The following is a 24,588-nucleotide window of genomic DNA, read 5'->3' on the forward strand; positions in this document are numbered from 1 at the left end:
TAGTAAACTCAGAGTTTTCACGTAAAATTTAGGAACCCTTTATTTTAATCCATGTCCCATCCCATTCCCTTCATTCTTCCTCCAGAGGCACCATTATTGTGATTTTCATACTTCTACTATTCACGGGCACCCACATTCACCAGAGCCTCACCTCCCCCCCCCCCCACCCCATATACCACATTGCTTATTAGGGGAGAATGGATTTTGTATTTTCCAGGGTCCCAGGGAACCCCTTCTCCCTCCCTCTGTGGAAATCCCCACCTGTCTGTGGCCAGGGCATTGGTAGCTGGAGAGACTCCTGGATGCCTGATTTAAAACTGGAAAAGTTAGGAGTTTGCACACACACATCAACCAGAGACCTTTATTTCTTTAGGAACCAATAACTTTATTGCAAGGAATGGCAAAATTGAAAGAAGAAAAACTCGAGTGAACTTTTTGCAAGGGCAATACTGGGGACTGCATAGCAGTGGGCAATCACCCCTGCCTCTGGGAAAAGTCCACTTTTGGATTTAGAGCCCAGGTATCAGTCTTTCTTGTCACCATCACTCAGGCTAAGCTTGTCAAAGAGGTACTCTGCCAGGCCACCTTCCGGGGACCCCATCTTACTCAGGTTGCTGACATGGCCCGCCAGCTCCTTGATGAACTCCACCTGCTGGTTCAGGAAGCCGGTCTCCAGGATGTGGCACAGGTGGGGGTCGCGCTTTTCGGTGGCCAGCTGGTGCAGGTCGAGGAGGCTCTGGTTGATGTGCTCCTCCACGTGCAGAGCATTCTGCATGGCTTTGAGACCACTCTCCCACTCTTGGGTCTCCGGCTTCCTGATGTTCTGGAGGGAGACGCGGCCCCCACGCCGGTTCTGCAGGAACATCAGGCTCTCAGCTCTCCTGTCGTGCTCATGGGAGCGGAGCAGGAAGAAGCGGTGGAAGTGCTTCAAGGCCACATCATCACGGTCGAGGTAGAAGGCCACGGCCAGGCACTGGAAGGAGGCGTGGAGCTCCAGGGCGGCGTGGCTGTTGACCGCGGCCTCACACTCGGGGTGGTAGTTCTGGCGTACCTGCGAGGGCGGTGCTGGCAGCATCACTGGCACCGCACGTGTGGCAGGTGAGAAGGCCACAGTGACGGAGAAGCGGCGGGGCCGGTACGCGTAGCCTGGGAGAGTACCCAGGGTGGACTATGAAGGCCGCCTGAGACAGGCGGCTCAGATCAGGGCGGCAGCTCTGGGATGGACTGGAAGAGGATTCCGTTACCAGGTTGACGAGAGGGAAGGAGGTTCCATTTCTGTTAGGGAGGGAGCGTGCTGGTGCGCGGGGCTCGAGCCCCACGTTCCAGGTTCCATCAGAGCCTGGGTGGGGCAGAGACAGAGCTGAGCAACTGGCATCTATTAACATTTTAAATTTTGCTGTAAGATTTTGTTTTTCAAGGACTTTCTCTTGTTCTCTAATTGCTCGCTTTGACAGCACCCTATTCTCATTTTATAAACCCACTGGCTTCCTTAGAGGATATGAATTTGCATTTTTTTTTGGTGATGTTCTCTTCTTTTCCTGTATTATATTTGTTTTTTTCCTCCAGAAATAGTTCTGTTTGTTCATCATGATCCTCTCTTTCGTTTCCCTCAAATATCTGGCAAGCATTTATCCATTCACATTTGGGAGTAAAGGATTCATTTGATTAGCCTCAGAAATTAGCATGGATCTGATGTACAGTTATGACGTCCATTTCATCAACATGCCCCTCCTTTGTATGGTAGGGTGGAGTGTGTCAGTTAGGGGGTAGTCTTCTCCTTTGGGTGTATGTGGCATAACACTTTTAAGGGAGTATAGGGACCCTTCCAAATGCTGAAAGCATGGCATTTCTCTGACATCAGGAAACTTAAGTGGATCTCTCTTCAGATAGATGTGTCCTGTTTTGCAGGTCTGTGTTGCCTCATGTCTGTTCTAATTTGGGTTCCTTTCCTGGTCAAGTAATTCACTGTCTTTGGAGGGTAGTTTTGGGAGATTAAGCTGATCAAATGCCACTTTGGCTTTGTTCAGTGAAAGGAAGATTGGGGTAGGGTCAGAGCTTGGGTGTGGCAAACAGAACTGTTGTTCAGAGAGGAGCTCTTCGACCTTCTGTGCTGCTTGGATTTCATCAACTCTGTTCTTGAACTCTCTCTGAATGTGCTTGGCTTTCTACTACAGGTATATTATTTTCTTTCTCTTTTTTTTTTTTAAGTGAAGTATGGTTGATTTATACTATGTTAGTTTCAGGTGTACAACTTATTGTTTCAATATTTCTATAGACTATACTCTGTTCAAAGTTACTATAAAAATAACTGGTTCTATTCCCTGTGCTATATAACATATCCTTGTAGCTTATTTTATACAGAGTAGTTTGTACCTCTTAATCCCCTACTCCTGTCTTGTACCTCTTCCTTTCTTTCTCCTTCTCCCTTCTCCCTGTCTCCCCTTCCCTGCTAGTGGAACCTGTTAACCACTAGTTTATTATCTAAATCTGTAAATCTATTTCTGTTTTGTTACATTCATTTGCTTCATTTTTTAGATTCTAAATATAAGTGATAACATACAGTATATGTCTTTCTCTGTCTGACTTATTTCGTGAAGCATAATATCCTCCAGGTCCATTCATGTTGTGGCAAGTGACAGATTTTTGTCTTTTTATGACTGAATAGTATTCCACTATAGTATTCTGTACACCACATCTTTATCCATTCATCGGTTGATGGATACTTAGGCTATTGTAAATAATGTTGCTATGAACATTGAGTTACATGCATCTTTTCAAATTGTGTTTTTATTTTCTTTGGATATATGCCCAGGAGTGGAATTGCTGGGTCATATGGTAGTCCTATTTTTCATTTTTTGAGAATTCTCCATACTGTTTTCTACAGTAGCTGCACCAATTTACATTCCCACCAACAGAGTACTAAGGTTCTCTTTTCTTCATATCCTTGCCAACACTTGCTATTTGTGCTTTTCTTGATGATAGCCATTCTGACAGGTATGAGGAGATTTCTTAAGTGTTTTTGATTTGCATATCTCTAATCAGTGATGTTGAATATCTTTTCATGTGCCTGTTGGCCATCTGTATGTTGTCCTCCCTGGAAAAATGTCCACTCATGTGTTCTGCCCATTTTTCAGTTGGGTTGTTTGGGTTTTATTTTTATTTATTTTTTTTTTGAGTTGTATGAACTGGTTACATATTTTTCATATTAACCCCTTATCATTCATATCATTTGAAAATATTTTCTCCCATTCAGTTGGTTGTCTTTTTGTTTCATTGATGGCTTCCTTTGATGTGCAAAAGTTTTAAATTCAGTTATGTCCCATTTGTTTATTTTTTCTTTTATTTCCTTTGCTTAGGAGACAGGTCCTGCTACCTTTTATGTCAAATAGTGTTTTTTCTTCTAGGAGTTCTATGGTTTCTGGTCTAACATGTAGGTCTTTAATCCAGTTTTAGTTTGTTTTTGTATAACGTGTGAGGAAATGTTCTAATCTCATTCCTTTACATGTAGCTGTCCAGTTTTCCTAGCACCACTTATTGAAGAGACTGTCTTTTGTCTATTGTATATTATTGCTTTCCTTTATGGTAGATTAGTTGACCATAATGTACATGGCTTTATTTCTGGGCACTCTATTCTGTTCCACTGATCTATGCATCTGTTTTGTGCCTTTTTAAGCTACTGTTTTGATACTGTAGCTTTGTAGCATAGTCTGAAATCAGGGTGCATGATAGCTCCAGCTTTGTTCTTTTTTTCTTAAGATTGCTTTGTTTTTGTGGTTCCATATGAATTTTAGGATTATTTGTTCTAAGTTTTGTGGAAAATGTCATGGGTATTTTGAGAGGGATTGCATTAAATCTGTAGATTGCTTTGGACAATATGGACATTTTAACAGTATTCTTTTCATCCATGAAGGTGCCATAGCTTTCCCCTTCTTTGTATCATCTTCAGTTTCCTTCATCAGTGTTTTATAGTTTTCAGAGTATAAGTCTTTCACCTCCTTGGTTAAGTTTATTCCTGTATATTTTTTGATGTGATTTTAAATGAGGTTGTTTTCTTGCTTTCCCTTTCTGATAGTTCATTTATTACTAATTGAACTTTACTGCTAGTAAACAGTCTGTTCAGATTTTTTGTTTCTTCCAGATTCAGTCTTGGAAATTTTTGTATTGATCAAAATTTATCCATTTTTTCTAGGTTGTCCAATTTGTTGGCATATAACTATTTGTAATATTCTTTTATGATTTTTGTACCTTTGTCATATTAATTATAATTTCTCCTCTTTCATTTCTTATTTGGTTTACTTTGGTCCTCTCTCTTTTTTTCTTTAGGCTTTTGGTTTTGTTTATCTTAAAATTTTTTTCTTTTAATTTTTAGTTGGATGATAATTACAATATTGTGATAGTTTCTGCCATACATTAACATGAATCAGCCATAGGTATACATATGTCCCCTCCCTCTCAAACCTCCCATCCCATCCCCTAGGTTGTCACAGAGCACTGGCTTTGGGTTCCCTGCATCATACAGCAAATTCCCATTGGATATCTATTTTACATGTGGTAATGTATATGTTTCAATACTACTTTCTCAAGTCATCTCACCCTCTACCTCCCCCTCTGTGACCCTAAGTCTGTTCTTTATGTCTGTATCTCCTTTGCTGCCCTGTAAATAGGATCATCAGTACCATCTTTCTAGATTCTATATATGTGTTAATATACGATATTTGTCTTCTCTTTTTAATTTAGCTTCACCTTGTGTAATAGGCTCTAGGTTCATCTACCCCATTAGGACTGATTCAGTTGCGTTCCTTTTTTTTTTTTTTTAATTGTGTTCCTTTTTATGGCTGAGTGATATTCCATTGCTTACATATACCACAATTTCTTTATCCATTCATCTTCCCATAGACATCTATGTTGCTTCCATGTCCTAGCTATTGTACATAGTGTTGCAATGAACACTGGGGTATGTGTGTCTTTTTCAGTTATGCTTTCCTCAGGATATATGCCCAGTGGTGAAATTGCTGGGTCATATGGTAGTCTTAATCCTATTTTTTTTTTAAGGACTCTCCATACTGTTCTCCATAGTGGCTTTATCAATTTGCATTCCTACCAACAGTGCAGGAGGCTTCCCTTTTCTCCACACCTTCTCTAGTATTTATTGTTTGTAGACTTTTTGACAATGGTGATTCTGACCAGTGTAAGGTAATACCTCATTGTAGTTCTTATTTGCATGTCTCTAATAATGAGTGATGTTCAACATCTTTTCTTGTGTTTATTAGCCATCTGTATGTCTTCTTTGTAGAAATGTCTGTTTAGGTCTGCCCACTTTTTGATTGGGTTGTTTGTTTTTCTGGTATTGAACTGAATGAGCTGCTTATATATTTTGGAGATTAATCCTTTGTCAGTTGTTTCATTTGCTATTATTTTCTCTCCCATTCTGAGAGTTGTCTTTTCATCTTACTTCTAGTTTCCTTCATTGTGCAAAAGCTTTTAAGTTTAATTAGGTTCCACTTGTTTATTTTTGTTTTTATTTTCTTTAGGAGATAGGTTATAGAAGATCTTGCTGTGATTTATGTCAAAGAGTGTTCTGCCTATGTTTTCCTCTAAGAGTTTTATAGTTTCTGGTCTTACATTTAGGTCTTTAATCCATTTTAAGTTTTTTTTTGTGTGTGTATGGTGTTAGGAAATGTCCTAATTCCATTATTTTACATGTAGGTGCCCAAATTGAAGAGACCATCTTTTCTCTGGTGTATGTTTTTGCCTCTTTTGTTGAAGATAAGGTGCCCATAGGTGCATGGATTTATCTCTGGGCTTTCTATCTATAGAAATGTAGACCAATGGAACACATTGGTCCATATTGCTGTTTTTGTGCCAGTACCATAGTGTCTTTTTTTTTTTTTGTTCCTACATTTTTTATTCTATTAAACTCATTAACAACTGAGACCTGTTCTGCACAACAAAGCATTGTGGCCAAGCTTAGATCACATGATAAGAAAGCTGTACCTGGATCTTTTCCTCTCAGAAACCCTCTATCTAATCTGCCTACAGTTGGAGAAATATCCTCTAAGAAGCTTTTGTCTATTCAGGCTAGGTTCTGCTCCTAAATAAATTTAGGTCAGGAGAGTTTTGCTGGTAAGAAGGTAAAACCAATCTCAACCAATCAATCAACAAAGAAATCTCAATTCTCAGAACAAGTTGGATTTCAGAATTGTGGATAAAATGTTGAGAACCTGCACCATATAAAAGGGAATATGCAGAGTGGCAGGAGAACCTCTTTAAGACAAAAAAAAAGAAAAGAAAAAAAAAAAAGAAAAAATAGACCAAGCAAACAAACAAAAATAAACAAGGCATGTGTTGAATGAAGAATGAATGAATAAATGATTGTCACATGCATAAGGGAATGAAGTGCAGCAATGCAGAGAGGTGGGAACATTAGTGGGGATATTTTACAGACACCAAGGGCATGAATACCTGAGTAATGCAAGAAGGATACAGATGCAGGTGTACCTGAGACCAAGAAGCAGCCAATAGGGTGCAAAAGTTCTGGAGGAAAAGGTAGGGGAGATGGGGCAGTAGGGCAGGAGGAGGTTTAAGCCTGGAGACAAGGGCAGCAACTGGAGCCAAGGGGAAGCTGGTCCAGGAATCTTCCTACCACTTCAACAACCAAGACCAAGGAAACTTGAGTCTCAGTGATGTTGAGGTGCTATGATCCGCATGTCTGTGTCCCCTCAAACTCAAATGTTGAAACCTAGCCCCCAAAGTGATGGTCTTAGGAGGTAGGTCACTCGGAGGTGACGAGGTTATGAGTGTGGAGCCCTCATGAATAAAATCAGTGATCTTATAAAAGCCACCAGTGGACTTCCCTGTTGGTCCAGCATTTTGACTTCTAGCATCCGCTGCAGGGGCGTGAGTTTGATCCCTGGTTGGCGAAGTTCTGCATGTTGCACTTTATGACCAAAAATTTAAAAATAAGACTTGAAAAAAGAGCCACCAGTGAAAGCTCTTTTACCTTTTCCACAATGTGAAAACACAGAGAAGATGGCCACCAAGGAAGAAGTAGGTTCTTACCAGACACTGAATCTTCCAGGATGTTGATTTTGGACTTCCCAGCCTCCTGAACTGTGAGAAATAAGATTCTGCTTTTCCTAAGCCACACAGCCTCTGGTACTGTGTTATAGCAGCCCAAATCCATAGTGTCTTAATGCCTGTAACTTTATATGATCTGAAGTCAGGGAAGTTGATTCCTCCAACTCCATTCTTCTTAAGATTGCTTTGACTGTTTTGGGGCTTTTGTGTTTCCATACAAATTTTGAAGTTATTTGTTCTAGTTCTGTGAAGAATACCATTAGTAGTTTGATAGGGATTGCATTGAATCTATAGATTGCTTTGAGTAATATGGTCATTTAAGACAAAGTCCTATCCATAGCAATCAGAGAAGAAAAAGACGTAAAAGGAATCCAGATTGGAAAAGAAGTAGTAAAACTCTCCCTGTTGGCAGGTAACATGATTCTTTCATAGAAAACCCTAAAGATGACACCAGAAAATTACTAGCCCTAATCATTGAGTATAGCAGAGTGGCAGAGTATAAAATTAATACATGGAAATCCTTTGCACCCTATACACTAACAAAGAAAAGTCAGAAAGTGAAATTAAGAAAACAATCCCATTCACCATTGCAACAAAAATAATAAAATACTTAGGAATAAGTTTACATAAAGAGACAAAAGACCTGTATGCAAAAAACTATAAGACACTGATGAAATAAATTAAAGACGACACAAACAGATGGAGAGGTATACCATATTCTTGGACTGGAAGAATCAATATTGTGGTTTTATCTTTTCAAAAAAAAGCTCCTGGTTTCATTGATCTTTTCTATTGGTTTTTGAGTCTCTCTTATTTTCTCTTTGCTGTTTATCATTTCCTTCTTTCTACTAACTTTGTTCTTATTTTTCTAATTCCCATAGATAGTAGGTTAGGTTGTTTATTTGAGATTTTTGTTTCTTGAAGTATGCTTGTATCACTATAATGTTCCCTCTTAGAACTGCTATTGTTGCAACCCATAGATTTTGGGTTTATTCTGTGGGTGTTTCTTCTTTTTTTTTTTTTTTTTTTGGTGGTGGTGGTGGTGGTTTGGAGAGGGGACCATACCATACAGCATGTGAGATCTTATTAATAGTTCCCCAACCAGATTTGATCCCACACCTCCTGCATTGGAAGTGCAGAGTCTTAGCCACTGAACTGCCATAGAAGTCCCCTTATCTCATAGATTTTGGAAAGTTGTGTTTCCATTGTCATTTGTCTTGAGGTATTTTCTAATATCCTCTTTGATTTCTTCATTGACCCACTGGTTTTTTAGTGTTTTCCCATTTTTCTTCCTGTAATTAATTTCTGGTTTTATACCATTGTGGTCTGAGAAAACACTTGATACACTTTCTATCCTCTTAACTTTGTTGAGATTGGTTTTTTGGCCTTAGTATGTGATCCAACCTGGAGAATATTCCATGTACACTTGAATATGTATCCTGCTCTTTTGGGCTAGAATGTCTTATAGATATCTATGAAGTCCAATTTGGTGTATTATGTCATTTAAGACTACTGTTCCCTTATTTGATTTTCTGTCTGGATGATCTGTCCATTGATATAAGTGAGGTGTTAATGTTCCCTACTATTATTGTATTATTGTCTGTTTCTCCCATTATGTCTGATAATATTTGCTTTATATATTTAGATGTTCCCATAATAGATGCATATATGTTAACAAATGTTATATCCTCTTCTGGTATTGATCCCTTTATCATTATATGATTCCCTTCTTTGTCTTTTGTTATAGACTTTGTTTTAAAGTCTATTTTGTCTAATACGAGTATTGCCACCTCTGCTTTTTTGTCATTTCCATTTGCATGAGAAATCTTTTTCCATCCTTTCACTTTAAGCCTATGCTTGTCTTTAGCTCTTAAGTAAGTCTCTTGTAGGTGGCATATAGATGGTCTTGTTTTTTTTTTTCTCTATCCAGTCATCCACCCTTTTTCTTTAGATTGGATCATTAAATCCATTGACCTTTAAAGTGGTTATTGATGTGTATGTACTTATTACCAGTTTGTTATTTGTTTTCTGGTTGTTTTTGTAGTGACCCTCTGTTCTTTTCTTCTTTTAATTTCTTCCCTGATGATTGGATGATTTTCTTTAGTGGCATAGTTGTGTTCCCTTCTCTCTAGTTTTTGTGAATTTGTTGTAGGTTTTTGATTTGTGGTTACCTTGGGATTCAGATATGGTGACTTATAACTATAATTGTTTTAAACTGGTAGTCATTTAAATTCAAACATATTGTAAAAGGTCTTCATTATTTTAGCTCCCCTCCTTCACATTTTGTGTTTTTGATGTCATATTTTACATTTTCATATTTATGCCTTAACTGTTATTGTATTTGTAGTTGATTTTTCATTTTTTTGTCTTTTTTTAATTTTTTTGTCTTTTAATATCTATACTAGCTTATTTAAGTGGTTACTCCATAGCTTTTACTATATATTTGCCTTTACTAGAGAGGTTTTTCCTTTTCTGTAGATTCTTAGTTCTTGTAGTCTTTGATTTTCTATGCAGAGGAGATTCTTTAACATTTTCTTTAGGATTGATTTAGTATTGATGGACTCTTAGTTTTTGCTTCTTTGTAAAGTTCCTTATCTCTTTTTCAATTCTGAATGATAATTTTTCTGGGTAGGGTATCTTAGTTTATAGGTTTTTCCCTTTAATCACTTTAAAAATGCCATGCCTCTCTGTTGTGGTTTGCAAAGTTTCTGCTGTCAGTCAGCTGATAGTATTATGGGTGTTCCCTTATATATGATTCTCTTTTTCTCCTGTTGCTTTTAGAATTCTGTTTAATTTTTGCCATTTTAATTATGATACGTTCTGGTGTAGGTCTTTTTGCTTTCATTTTATTTTGGACTTTCTGTGCTTCCTATGCCTGGATAACAATTTCCTTCAGGTTTGGGAATTTTTCATCCATAAATCTATCCAATTTATTTTTGACCTCTTTTTTTTTTAAACTATACTCCTTAATGACTTCTATAATACAAATGTTAGTATTATTTGATGTTGTCCTAGATGTCCCTTCAGCTGTTCTCATTTTTTTGAACTTGATTTTTTTTTGCTGTTCTGATTGAGTGGTTTTCATTATTTTATCTTTCAGATCACTTATGCATGCTTCTGTATCACTTAGTCTGCTGTTAATCCCTCGTGGTGTTGTTTTTTTTTTCCATTTAACTTATTGTATTCTTCAGCTCTGACTGGTTCTTTTTTATATTTTCTTGTTCTTTGTTAAAATTCTTACTATATTCATCTATTCTTTCCCCTAGTTCACTTAGCATTCTTATTACTAATTATTTGAGCTCTTTATCTGGTAAATTACTTATCTGTTTCAGTATTTTTCAGAGTTTTTTCTCATGTGTGTGTGTGAAATAAATTCCTTCATCTTCTCATTTTGTTTAACTTTGTCTGTCTCTATGAAATTAGGTAAAACAGTTAGCAATCCCATTCTTGAAGGGATGTCCTTTTGTGGGAGCATCCCAATACAATTTGTGTGTGCCCAGTAGCTTTGGTGGTAGAGCTGAATCTGAAGTGAGCATGAATCATATCTTCCCCAAGGATTTCCTGGCAACTATCACCTTGGTGGGCAGTAGGGCTGGAGATGGAGGAGCTAGAGTCAGAGCCTGGTATGAGATGGGGCTTCTCCTATGCTGAGTGGCAAATGCCATTCTATCAGGGGTGGAATTGGGTCCCAAAGTGCTGGAGCAGAAGCCAAGAGGGTTGGGTCTAAGCTGGTTATGTTTCCTCTAAATGTATGTTCTCCCTTCTCCCAAGGGAGCAGCGTTGGAGCAAGAGGGGCCAGAGTGGGTTGCTCGTGTGGGTCTGGGCTTGTGCTTGGTTCGTCCCAGCACCCAGTCTGAGTTCCAGATATTCCTGATCTGCTGCCTCCCTAGAGTGCCAGCATTGGCTGCCCTTGCCCCATTTAGATGTAGTGCTGGGTCTGAGCCAGCTCCATACCCCACAACTGTGCACTCTCTTCCGCAATGGCAGACTTTGCCTTAGTGGGGAGCTGTGTCATGGAGCAAGATGGGCCAGAGCATGCACTTGGAGTGGACTGGGGTATGCACTCGGGGTTGTGGGAAAATGGCTAGAGCCCCAGTCAGTCTCGATCTGCTTCCTTTGCCTTGTTTTAACAGCCAGCAGGTGTGTACATGAGTGGTGTCTAGGTTTCTCACAGCTCCCTTGCCAGTGCTATTGGTCTTCAAACCAGCCAAGGGGACTCATCTTCCTCGGATCAGATCCCAGGTCTGGGGTGCCCAGTATGTGGTTTGAACCACTCACTCCCCAGGGAAGATCCCAAGGACATGTGATCTCCCTCGTCTGTGTTCCCTGCTAGGAGCACAGGTCCCAATCCTATTGCTTCTCCACCCTTCCTTCCTTCCTATGTGTATCTTTATTCCAGTCTTCACTGTAGAATAGAAGAGCCTTTCTGTCAGTCTCCATTTTGTTTTCAGTGATAAATTACTCCACGTGTAGATGTATTTTTGATCTGTTCATGAGGGGAGGTAAGCTCAGCGTCCTCCTCCTTTGCTGTCTTGATCTCCCAGTAGTCTGCTGCAGTTACTTTCATTTCTCTGGTTTTATAATTGTAAAAGCATATCATGGTTTTATCTTTCAGGCATGCCTCAAAATCTCTGGTTTGCTAACTATATCCTTTCTCATTTAGATAATTGTTTTTGTTTCTAGTCTGCCAGTATGAGTCAATTATCACTTTTTACTATTTGAAAATGCTTGTTTTTTTAAAAAAAGTTAATACATTTGCATGGCTTAAAAACCACTTAGTTTTCTCTCTGTAGTCAATCAATGGAATATTACTTATTAAAATAAGAAGAAAGAGGAAGAAAAAGAAATAATACTCATATGAAGAAAAATCATAGACACATAAGAGAGGAATCTTTAGAAACTTATTCTTTAGAATGTCATTTTTGAGTATACATGGAGCATTTACCAATACAAACTAAATACTGGGCCACACAACAGGTCTCTGTAAATTTTAACAGATTTAAGTCATGCAAGATATGTTCTCTGACCACAGAGGGATTAAACTAGAAGTCATTAACAGAAAGATATTTGATAAATCCCCAAATATTTGAAAGCTAATAATACAATATACTTCTAAACAATCCAAAAGTCGAAGAATAAGGAGTGTATTAAAATTATTTGGAATGGACCCATGGGCAGAGGAGCCTGGAGGGCTACAGTCCATAGGGTCACAAAGAGTCAGACACAACTGGAGTGACTTGGCAGGTAGTAAGTAAAATACAGCATATCAACTTTTGTGAGATGTGGCTAAATCAGTGCTTAGATGGAAATGTATAAGAACCAAATACCTATATTAAAAAACAAGAAAAGTCTCAAATTATTGAGCTTCCCACCTTAAGAAATGGAAAGAATGAGGAACAAAAGAAATCTAAATCAACCAGAGGGAAGAGTTTGTTGCAAGCCAAGCAGTATCTTATAACCTGGGACAAAGCTAAGATGTTGAGGAGCATGTCTACTATTATTGGAGACTGGCCCCAGGGAGAGACCAGTGGGTCAACTTTAGGGTCTGTGGTTGAACTGGCCATTTGGAATAGAAGTCTAAATGAGAACTCTTCCTACTATGTGATGATGAAAGATACTGAAACAAAGACCTGGGATAGACTGAGAGTTCCTTTTAGGCTCTGGGCCAAGGCAAATTGAGGTGACCACCCAAGGCTTGGTCCTTTGAATGACCTGTGTGCCTGGAAGCAAGTGACAGGACAAAAAGAGCCAATTCAGAATCATGTATCCTTCTTGTCAGTTATCTAACTTCCTGCCCCTAGGGAAAAAGATGGAAATCCAACCTTCATGCTAAGATTGCTCTTAAAGACTGATACATCTCCTTTCTAGATTTTCCTTGATACGTTTTAAAATTTTTATTTTAATCTATATCAAAAGGCTGTATGTGGCATGGTTCCATTTATGTGAAATGTCTAGAATGGACAAACCTATAGAGAAAAAAATGTAGATTAGTATTTGCCAGGGGCTGGAGGGAAGGGGAATGGGGAGTGACTGCTAATGGGTATGAATGGGTACATGGCTTCTTTGGGGGATAATGAAAATGCCTTGAAATGATGTAGTCGTGTGATTGTTGCATTACTCTTTGAAGGTACTAAAAAACATTGAGTGATAATTTGGAATCATATGGTATGCAATGATATCTTTCTTTTTTTTTCAATCATATCTTGATAAGGCTGTTATTTTTTTAAAAAAGGAACAGTGTGTCAGCCAAAGATCAGGCTGTACAACGGAGATGAAATTCAGAGTAGGCTGTGCAGCTCATTTGTCATGAAATGTTACTACTTTCATCATTTGGCAATATTGAAAGAAGCAAATTTTCATGTTAATGATGGCTTTTTTTCTACCACCCAGCAGTATAATAAGATGAATAAAACATTCAGAATAAAAGGATTTAATACTCCTTATGGGAAAAGGAAACTGGTAAAACTGAATCCATCAGTGAAGTGAAGTGAAGTGAAGTCACTCAGTCATGTCTGACTCTTTGCGACCCCATGGACTGTAGCCTACCAGGTTCCTGCGCCTGTGGGATTTTCCAGGCAAGAGTACTGGAGTGGGCTGCCGTTTCCCTTCTCCAGGGGATCTTCCCAACCCAGGGATCGAACCCAGGTCTCCCACATTGTAGACAGATGCTTCACTATCTGAGCCACCAGGGAATCCATGTACCCATTCATACGCATTAGCAGTCACTTGCCAATCCCCTTCCCTCCAGCCCCTGGCAAATACTAAGCCCTGTTATTGAATCCATCAATAATTACTTGTTAATTTCTGAGTGTGAAACTCTGTTCTAGGTATACTACAGAAGAAAGAAATCCTTGAGAAACAAGTTCCTGGCCTATAAATACCCTGCCTTTTAACACACATTGAATTTAACTTTTCAGCCTCACCCATACTAAATGTATAGGGCATTTTTGTTTGTTTTCGCTTTTGTTCTGCCTTTAACATGGGTTTATTCAGCATCCATCTTGAGCAGATGCTCTTAGTGGCCACTAGATGGAAGCCTAACAACATCTACATTTTCAAATGCTTGTTTTTTTGCGATCACTTGATTTATTCAAACTAGATTTGTGGCATGAACAAAAGCTGTCACCAGATTTTTTTTTTAAGCTGTCATTGGTTTTTAAAGTCTGAATTGTCATCCGTGTTTATTGCATAATTGCCCAGTCTGAGTAATTTATTGATGTTGCTGTCAGTCATTACAATCATCCAAACCATAAGCCAATCTAGTCCTGCCACCTGTTTGGAGATCCAAGATGGACTGAGATTGGACTCTTACCATTCACCTTCTCCCTGCCACTCCAAGAATTCCCTTTTCTTGTGGTAGATTGCATTATTTCCTCACAATTCTTTCTTCCCTCCCTGTCCTAATCATGGCTTCATTGATGGTGGTAAATACTCCTCTCTTCTCTGAGTTAGGGTGTTCCAAGTCAATTGTTTTGGTCAGTGATACATGAAAAAAACCTAAGGTTTGTCAAGTTTGACCAAAAGATGTAAATGTGCTTGCATGGTTGGGCATGGCCTCTTATGTTTCTTCCATCCACCATTTGAAGAACATGTCCTAGGCAGGTTGCAGAAAAATGAGACATGTAGAACAGAAGGGAATCTCCTCAACCAAACTCAACCCATAGCCAAACCTAGCAGGTAGAAGCTGACTCCTGCAAATGTCATTCTGCAGACCTGAGAATGTGATTTTGAGGTTGCTTGTTAGACAGCTTTACTGCAGCAAAATTGCCTAAGGCAACTCCCTATGCAAGAGTTTCATACCTAGGTATTTTACTAATGTGGTTCCCCTATATGGAATGATAGCAGCCAGAATTTGGTTACTGTTAGTTACAAATATAGTGGCTGTTAGCCATTGCAAATTGGTACCCGTTAAAATCACCTTTCATGTCCTAATTCACTTCAGCAAGTGCTTGGATACAAATCTGTTGAAGAGGAAAAGTTTACCTTTATGTAGTGTCTTAAGACTCAGTTACCATGAAAACCAGTAAGCTCAAGGAGCAGCATGACCCTGTATTCTACATGCAAAGAAAAAAGTATTTCCTAGGTGCCAGTTATTTGGCTTTGGTTCTTTACAGAGTAGGTATGATAAGTTTCTTTTATAAAGTAGCATATGGTGGAGATGGCTGACAAGTACATAAAAAGATGCTCAACATCATTAATCATCAGGGAGATGCAGATCAAAACCACAATGAGATATCACCTCACCCCTGACATCAAAAAGAACACAAATAATAAATGTTGGAGAGGATGTGGAGGAAAGAGGACCCTTTTTTACACTGTTGGTTGGAATGGAAATTGGTGAAGCCACTATGGAAAACAGTATGGAAGTTTCTCAGAAAACTAAAAATAGAGCTACCATATGGCCTAGCAATTCCACTTTTAAGTGTCTATCAGGGAAAAAAAACCAAAAACGCCACTTTGAAGAGATATATGTACTCCATTGTTCATAGCAGCATTATTTATGATAGCCAAGATATCAAAGCAACTCAAGTGCCCATCAACAGATGAATGGATAAAGAAGATGTAGTGTATGAGTGCAGCAGTGCAGGGGACCTTTTGAAGGAGGTTGCCATTATCTTCATTACCTCCACCATAGTTTGGTCTCAGGTCAAACAACAGGGAGGGAACACAGCCCCGCCCATTAACAGAAAATTGGATTAAAGATTTACTGAGCATGGCCCTGCCCATCAGAACAAGACCCAGTTTCCCTGCTAGTCAGTCTCTCCCATCAGGAAGCTTCCATAAGCCTCTTATCCTTATCCATCAGAGGGCAGACAGACAGAAAACCACAGTCACAGAAAACTAATCAAACTGATCACATGTACCACAGCCTTGTCTAACTCAGTGAAACTATGAGCCATGCCGTGTAGGGCCACCCAAGACAGACGGGTCATGGTGGAGAGTTCTAACAAAATGTGGTCCACTGGAGATGGGAATGGCAAACCACTTCAGTACTTTTGCCTTGAGAACCCCATGAAAGGTATGAAAAGCCAAAAAGATAGGACACTGAAAGATGAACTCCCAAGGTCAGTAGGTGCCCAGTATGCTACTGGAGAACAGTGGAGAAATAACTCCAGAAAGAATGAAGGGATGGAGTCAAAGCAAAAGCAATACCCAGTTGTGGATGTGACTGGTGATGGAGGTAAAGTCTGATGCTATAAAGCGCAATATTGCATAGGAACCTGGAATGTTAGGTCCATGAATCAAGGCAAATTGGAAGTGGTCAAACAGGAGATGGCAAGAGTGAACATCAACATTTTAGGAGTCAGCAAACTAAAATGGACCGGAATGGGGGAATTTAACTCAGATGACCGTTATAGCTACTACTGTGGGCAAGAATCCCTTAGAAGAAATGGAGTAGCCATCATAGTCAACAAAAGAGTCTGAAATGCAGTACTTGGATGCAATCTCAAAAATGACAGAATGATCTCTGTTTGTTTCCAAGGCAAACCATTCAATATCACAGTAATCCAAGTCTGTGCCACAACCAGTAATGGTGAAGTAGCTGAAGTTGAATAGTTCTATGAAGACCTACAAGACCTTCTAGAATGAACACCCCAAAAAAGATGTCCTTTTCATTATAGGGGACTGGAATGCAAAAGTAGGAAGTCAAGAGCTACCTGGAGTAACAGGCAAATTTGGCCTTGGAGTACAAATGAAGCAGGGCAAAGGCTAATAGAGTTTTGCCAAGAGAACACACTGGTCATAGCAAACACCCTCTTCCAACAACACGAAAGAAGAACTACACATGGACGTCACCAGATGGTCAATAGTGAAATCAGATTGATTATATTCTTTGCACCCAAAGATGGAAAAGCTCTATACAGTCAGCAAAAACAAGACCAGGAGCTGACTGTGGCTCGGATCATGACTCCTTACTGCAAAATTCAGACTTAAGTTGAAAAAAGGAGGGAAAGCCACTAGACCATCCAGGTATGACCTAAGTCAAATCCCTTACGATTATACAATAGAAGTGAGAAATAGATTCAAGGGATTAGATCTGACAGAGTGCCTGAAGAACTATGGACAGAGGTTCATGACATTGTACAGGAGGTAGTGATCAAGACCATCCCCAAGAAAAAGAAATGCAAAAACACAAAATGGCTGTCTGAGGACGTCTTACAAATAGCTGACAAAAGAAGAGAAGCTAAAGGCAAAGGAGAAAAGGAAAGATATACCCATCTGAATGCAGAGTTCCAAAGAAGAGGAAGGAGAGATAAGAAAGCTTTCCTCAGTGATCAGTGCAAAGAAATAGAGGAAAACAATAGAATGGGAAAGACTAGAGCTCTCTTCAAGAAAATTAGAGATACCAAGGAAACAGTTCATGCAAAGATGGGCACAATAAGGGACAGTATGCAAAGAATGAGATAATTAAGGGCTTGTGTGAAAGTAGCTGTAAATCTGTGGGCCCATGTGCTGGAAGTGAGCCACACTAGTGGATCACATACCAAAGCCTTGGTGTTAACTGCCCCCGCTCTCTTCAGTCATCACCATCAAACTATGCTGTAGAATCCAAACTTCTGGTCTGGGATTATGTGGGAAAATGTCACATGAGTGCGTCTGCTGGGGGAGAGGAAGGGATGGAGGAGATGGTAGCGGTGGTGGTTGAGGGCCCTGAGTAATACTGTCTCTGAGGAGAGAAGAGATACTTACGTGGGAGGAAAACTGTTTAGGGTCTGAAGTCATGATTCACATTTTATTATTTGGATCCCTTAATCATATTTACAGTTTAGAAACAACACATTTTGTAGGCTCCATGTTAGGAAACAAGTTTCAAATCATATTTCAATGTTTCCAAAATCAGTGCTAATCCTTTTAATCAGTGGTGCTGAATAAAATTGTTGCTTTGTCAAACTGGGAAATAGTTTAAGTGGCCATGACCTACACATTAGATTAGTTGTTCAATGTAATAACTTGTAAAGCTGCATTTTGTAAGTGGGACATCAAATCTTTGCCTTTCATCTGCTTTTGAAATTTTAATTGCCAAAGGGAATTTTTTTGAGTAAAGTTAATTTTGGAAGTTAAATATAAATAATTTTTCATATTTTCAATCAACAATTTCAAAAACATAACCATGTGTTTCTTATACGTAAAAACAAAACTACACATTCTCCTATTTTCTTCATATCTCTTTGCGTGCAGTGAAAGATTTATGCATTGGTTTTGTCAGGAATGAAAAATATTTTCTCAAGGTTAAGTTATCCAAGAATATTGGTATATAAATACTAAAAATTGTTACCGTGAAAGATTCTAGAATATATTATAAAAATGGAATAAATACCAGAAACTCATCTCTTATGAGATATATGAATGTGAAGGAGAACTAACTAGATTTTATTCTCAAGTTATTTTGGTTATTATTATAAACAAGATTTACCTTAAAACAGTGCTGTAAATTTCACATTAAACCATTAAAATTACTGTTTTTGCAATACTTTGTAACAAAACTATCCTGGTGTGCTTTGGAAGGTATGAGTTATCTCTAGATTGTAGTCAGCTTCAAATGTATACAAAAGTAGACAATATTACAATAAATTCCCATATTCTCATTGTTACCAAACCAAACTTGGGTCCACTTGCCCTCATGCAGTAAAGCCAATCAATTGACTCTGAGTTTTGGTGCAAAGAAATGCAGCATTTACTGCAGGGAACCAAGCAAGGAATTCAGGATAGCTAATGCCCAAAACAACCAAACTCCCTGATGGGTTTCAAGAGCATTTTGAAAGGCAAGTTGAGGAAGGGGCATCTCAGGGTATGTGATCAGTTTGTGCATAGTTGTTTGATTGATTGATGGTAAGGTACCAGGATGGTGTCAACATTATCAGTCCTTAGGCACCAGTAAGTCTGGAGGGAGGTACATGCTCAGATCATCAAGTAGTTAAATTTCTTCCATTTGGTGGTGTTTAATTTAAAAAAACATTATTTTGACTGTGCCACGTGGCTTGAGGGATCTTAGTTCTCTGACCAGGTGACCAGGGCTTGAACCTGGGCCCTTGGCAATAAAAGCCCCAAGTCCTAACCACTGGACTGCCAGAGAATTCTCTGGTGATGGTTTTAACATCTGTAAAACAACTCATGAAATGTACATAAAGGTATTATTATTATTTAGGTACTTCAGAGAAGAGCCAAGGCAGAGGATGTGGGGGAGGGGTCTCTCCTAGAAAGGACCCACAGTGTCCTTATCAGTTATACCATCCCCCACCTTCAACAGTTACTGACTCCTGGCAATATTACCTCACCTATTATTATTTTGAAAAAATGCTAAGATATTTTATGCATAAATATTTCAGTATGCATCTATATAACAGAACTCTTTGTTAAATAATACCACACTACCTTTAAATGTGCCTTGAAAAGTTTCGTATTTATAACTGGAAAGGCAAAACAGTTTCAAAGATGAGAACTTTGCTCTCAAGAGTGTCTTGCATTGTAGGAGTGAATGTCGCCAAGGGACCATTTCATGTAAATTGGCAGTTATGTGAGCTATAGCTCTGAAGAACAGTGCACTCCAGTCAAAAAAAGGTCATATGCTTTCTCCATCTGACTGGAGAAATAAAGCTGGAGAATTACATACCAGCAAATATGGGGGTACTGAAGAGCTTTCTCAAGTCTTATGTTTACTGCGTTAGAAGAAAAAATAAAGCAACTTGTTGGTCTCCTTTGTAATATTAAGAAGTCATATTGCATTCCTGCTCCAGTCATAAATATAACATGGGAAGACTGGTTTTAAAAGTTTCATATTTCCAGCCCAGGTGCACTAGAGGTATATGAGTGATTCTTAACAGTTTGTGGTTTGTGAAAAACGTACTGTGAAGAAGTCAGTTCTTTATTTTTCTTGAGATGATCATGCATAAAGTATGATGATCTGCTATGCTATTTCAAAATTATCCTTAGGTATCTGACATACTCTGTGTAATGTATATGAATATGTTGAGAAAGGAATGTTTCCTGCCATATCAATAAACCTGATATTTTTAATACCATATTTTTCAGCCCTTCTATTGAGGTAAATTTTGAGTTGAATGATGCTACTTTATTGCAGGGTGGTACAATTCAAGTAAAAAATGACACGTGGATGTTTTGTAAGGGCAACATCCATGCTCAACAGTGGTGACCACAGGAAATGTGTCTCTTGGAAAGCCAGCCCGGCTACCCTTAGATTGTCACTGTAGCCCAGGGTGAGCTTGTCAGCGAGGGACTCTGCTATGCCAGCATTCTGAGGCCGCATCTTGCTACCAGAAGTCTGCTTCAAACAAAATGAAGACCCCTTTATTTCATTCCCTTCCCAATCCCGTTCCCTTCATAGTTTCTGGAGATCAACCCCAATCATGATTTTCAGGCCATATTTTTATAGCTCATCTATTCACAGGCACCCACATTCACCAGGGCCTCACCTCACCCACACCCACCCCATATACCACACTGTTTATTAGGGGAACGTACATTTTGTATTGTTCAGGGTCCCATGCATCCCCTTCTTCCCTCCCTCTGTGGAGATGCTGAGCTTCCTGTGGACAGGGCATTTGGTAACTCAAGAGACTCCCGGATACCTGTTTTAAAACTTGAAAGGTTAAGGATTTGCACGCATGAATCAACAACAGACCTTTATTTCTTTAGGAAGCAATTAGTTTACTGGAAGAACTGGCAACACTGAGAGAAGGAAAACTTAAGTGAACTTATTCTGCAAAGGGCAATACTGCGGTCTGCACGGCAGGCAGGGTGACCTTGGGCAGTCACCCCAGACTCGGGGGAAAGTTCAGTCCAGACTCAGTCCTTCTTGTTGCTGACACCCAGGGTGAGCTTGTCAAAGAAGTACTCTGCCAGGGCACCTTCCGGGGACCCCGCGTTGCTCAGGTGGCTGACGAGGTCCTCCAGATCCTTGATGAACTTGACCTGCTGGTCCAGGTAGCCGGTCCCCACGAAGAGGTACAAGTCGGTGTCGCTGCTCTCGGTGGCCAGCTGGTGCAGGTCGAGGAGGCTCTGGTTGACGCACTTCTCCAGGTGCAGGGTGTCTTGCATGGCCTGGAGTCCGCTCTCCCACTTTTGGGTCTCGGGCTTTCTGATGTCGAGGAAGCAGAGGCGGCCCCCACGCCGGTTCTGCAGGAACATCAGGCTCGCAGCTGTGTTGCTGTGCTCGTGGCAGCGGAGCAGGAAAAAGCGGGAGAAATGCTTCAGGGCCACGTCATCATGGTCGAGGTAGAAGGCCACGGCCAGGCACTGGAAAGAGGCGTGGAACACCAGGGCGGCATGGCTGTTGACTGCGGCCTCACACTCAGGGTCGTACGTCTGACGCACCTGTGAGGGCGATGTGGGCAGCACGGAGGGCCACTCCAAGAACCAGGGAACGGCGGCTCGGATGAAACGTCTGCAGGGCTGGAATCGGCGGGGACGCGGGCGCCAGCGGACTCGTCGGAACCTTCCCATGGTGGACGGTGTGGGCGGCCAGAGGCGACCTCCAGGCCAGAGGGCAGGTGGCTGCGTTCCGGCTCTGGGGTGGAGGGGTAATGGCGTCCGTTGGGCGGGGTCAGTGCCTGGGCTTGAGATTGGTTAAGGAAGAGGTCACGTGAGGGGGTGGGATCTGTGGGCGGGATGTGTGGGCGGGGCAAGACCACTGTCTATCAAAGGCAGGGTGAGGCAGCGCCGCTTTAAGCTGAGTACTTCGCGTCTAGGAAGTTTTCCATTTGCCTAATACTTTTTTCCAAGGACTTTCTCTTATTTTCTAATTGCTCCCTTTTATAGCAGCATGTTCCCATTGAATAAACCCACTGTCATCTTTACAGTTCTGAGAATATGAATTTGGAATTTTTGGTAATGTCCTCTTCTGTTTCCTGTAGTATATTTGTTTATTTTTTCCTCTAGAAATAGTTCTTTGTATTGATCATGGCCTCTTTCACTTCTGTCAAATTACTGGTAAACATGTGTCCATCCATATTTGGGAGTAAATGACCCACGTTCGATCCGTGCATCTGGAAGATCCTCTGGAGAAGGGAATGGCGACCTACTCTGGCATGCTGGCCTGGAAAATCCCATGGACAGAGGAGCCTGGCGGGCTATAGTCAGTGGGGTTGCACAGATTCCAACAACGACTGAACGACTAACACTTGTACTTTTTTAATTGTGATTTCACCGCCCTCCCTCCCCCAGCCCTGTGGTTCTTATTAGGATTGCAAGAGGTGCCTCAAGAACAACCCTTAGGGAACTTTGAAAAGAAAACATGGCTCATTACTCACAGGTCCTGGAGGATGCATGGCATGCGTCAGGCTGCCCAGCCAGGTCAGGGGTAGAAAGTGAGGACACGTGCAGCCTGGGGTGCTTCTACTGGGGCCTAAGATGGGATGCCTAGTGTGTTACAGATTGAGTCTTTCTTGGTGAATTTAAAACATGAGCGTGAATTAAAATGTCAGACGGGAAAAACAAGTGGTCAGATGGTCAGTTGTCCTAGTCAACCAGTGATGTCTAAAACAAAGGAAACTTCTGTGATGGGGAAGCCTGGCTTTCATCTAGTCTGGTCGCTGGCACTGTTTATTTTAGACAGCTGTCTGGGATGTGGCTGCCGTGGCAATCAGCAGCTTAAGATCAGGCACTTAGCTTACAATAAAACAAATTTAAAAAAACAAAAAACAACAACTCAGGGGACTTCCCTGGTATTCCAGTGGCTACAACTCCAAACTCCCAGTGCAGGGGGCCTGGGTTCAGTCCCTGGTTGGGGAACCAGATCCCACATACCACAGCTAAGACCCCGTGCAGGCAAACAAAACAAAACAACTCAGGCGCTTAGAGTACAGCCCAGCCTGTGATGCTGAGACAGCAGATCTAGGAGGTGAGGACCTGAACGGCCTTCAGGTGCTGTAGGCAGGGGCGCTGTCTGTTTCTGGGTGGTCCTTTTGGCCTGAGAACGGACTGACAGTCTGAAGGGCCTCTTGGTCTAGGGTTGGGTCACCCAGGCAACATCCAGCAAGTTCCGCCAGGTCACATCATAGCGGCTCATCCTCCGGTTCATTGGGCAGTGCACTTAGTCCATTGTTTCAGGAACGTCTCAGTCCCCGTGGCAGTGTTCCACAATGTGAACTGGGGAGCAAGCCATCTGGGTGAGCAGCTGCATCTCCAACATGGTACCATGGCCCTGGGGTGTCATCTCCAGTGGACGAGGCATAGGTGTCTCCAGTGGTGAACTCCTGGCCTGGGATGATGTCACCTGCGATGGTATCATCTCCAGCGATGAGTCTGTCTCACTCACGAGTGAGGTCCTCTGGAGTGGAGGCCACCCAGGGGTGGGAACCCATGTGGATATGCAGTATTGGTTATCGGCTGGGCACAGGCTGGCCTGATATAACGTAGAGGCTTCCTTGAGGGCTGAAGGGTATATCTGATGCCTGCTGCTTGTGGAACAAACTGTTGAGAGCTCTGTGGGGTCATCAGGGGCATCTTTAGCAGTGGAATGAGTGACTGTCCTTTCCTTCCTGGAAGAGCTCATCCAAAGCACTTGGATATTCAGGGCACATTTATATCCCAGGCCTGAGGCGATCTTATGGATGCTAATTAGGCACAAGCATGAGGGCAATCCCTGCACAGATCGTGGGAGCGCATTCCCCATATCCAGATGGGTTTTATGTAGGAGCGATCATAGGGCCAGTTGGCCTGTAGCCCTATTTGATGTTGATACTGGAGGGCAAGTATCGTTTGGATGTTGCTTCCAGAGGGCCCATTGCCTTTAAAGGGTTTCCCTGTTGATTCAGAGGCTAAAGAACCTGCCTGCAAGGTGCGAGACATGGGTTTGATCCCTGGGTCGGCAGGATCCCCTGGAGAAGGGAATGGCTACCTACTCCGGTATTCTTGTCTGGAGAATCCCATGAACAGAGCAGCCAAGCGGGTATAGTCCATAAGGTCGCACAGAGTCTTAAACGACTGAGTGACTAACAGTACACTACTAACTTTAGATTACTTGGCATTTAATAGAGGTGGTTGTCAGAGGCTTTATACTTCACATGCCTCTTTAAAGGCTATTGCTTTTTGAGTTCCGATACTTGGCACCGAGCTGGCATTTTCCTACAACTGGGTCAGTGGTCTCGGCTCTTCCTGGTTTCCCCTAAACTCAAGCATCCGCTCTTACCTTTTGTAGAGTTTCTCCAGGGACTTCTGGTTGAAGATTGTCTCTCCATTTTCATAGCAGAGCTTGGAGGGTGCAGGTTTGACCTAGAAGTACTTTAGTGTCTCCTTTTTCTGGTAAGAATGTCACGTGGGCATTTAACTTTGTTAAATCTTCCCGCTGTAAGGGAATAGGGCATTTGGGCATATACAGAAAGCTGTGTCCTTCATATCCTTTTCTTTCTCCACCAATTATATAAGATGTGAGGTGGAACTGGAGAATGTACATGTACGAATGCCCTGGGTTGACCTTGGTCATCTAGCACTTTGGGAACTTGTTTCGTTTGATACTGCCCTGTCTGAGGCAAATTTAAAAGATCTGACTCG

General features: G+C 41.0%; 2 protein-coding genes across 2 annotated transcripts; both read right to left on the reverse strand.

Annotated features, from left to right (window-relative positions):
* Window positions 1-523: 523 nt before the first annotated feature.
* On the reverse strand, window positions 524-1,075 carry LOC122690499 (ferritin heavy chain-like). Its single transcript, XM_043897441.1, has one exon. It carries the CDS (start codon window positions 1,073-1,075, stop codon window positions 524-526), a length of 552 nt encoding a protein of 183 aa, XP_043753376.1.
* A 19,808-nt stretch (window positions 1,076-20,883) lies between these two features.
* On the reverse strand, window positions 20,884-21,540 carry LOC122690500 (ferritin heavy chain-like). Its single transcript, XM_043897442.1, has one exon. It carries the CDS (start codon window positions 21,538-21,540, stop codon window positions 20,884-20,886), a length of 657 nt encoding a protein of 218 aa, XP_043753377.1.
* Between the last annotated feature and the right edge of the window lie 3,048 nt (window positions 21,541-24,588).

Source organism: Cervus elaphus, chromosome X (assembly GCF_910594005.1).
Source record: "Cervus elaphus chromosome X, mCerEla1.1, whole genome shotgun sequence".
In the NCBI taxonomy this organism is placed as follows: domain Eukaryota; kingdom Metazoa; phylum Chordata; class Mammalia; order Artiodactyla; family Cervidae; genus Cervus; species Cervus elaphus.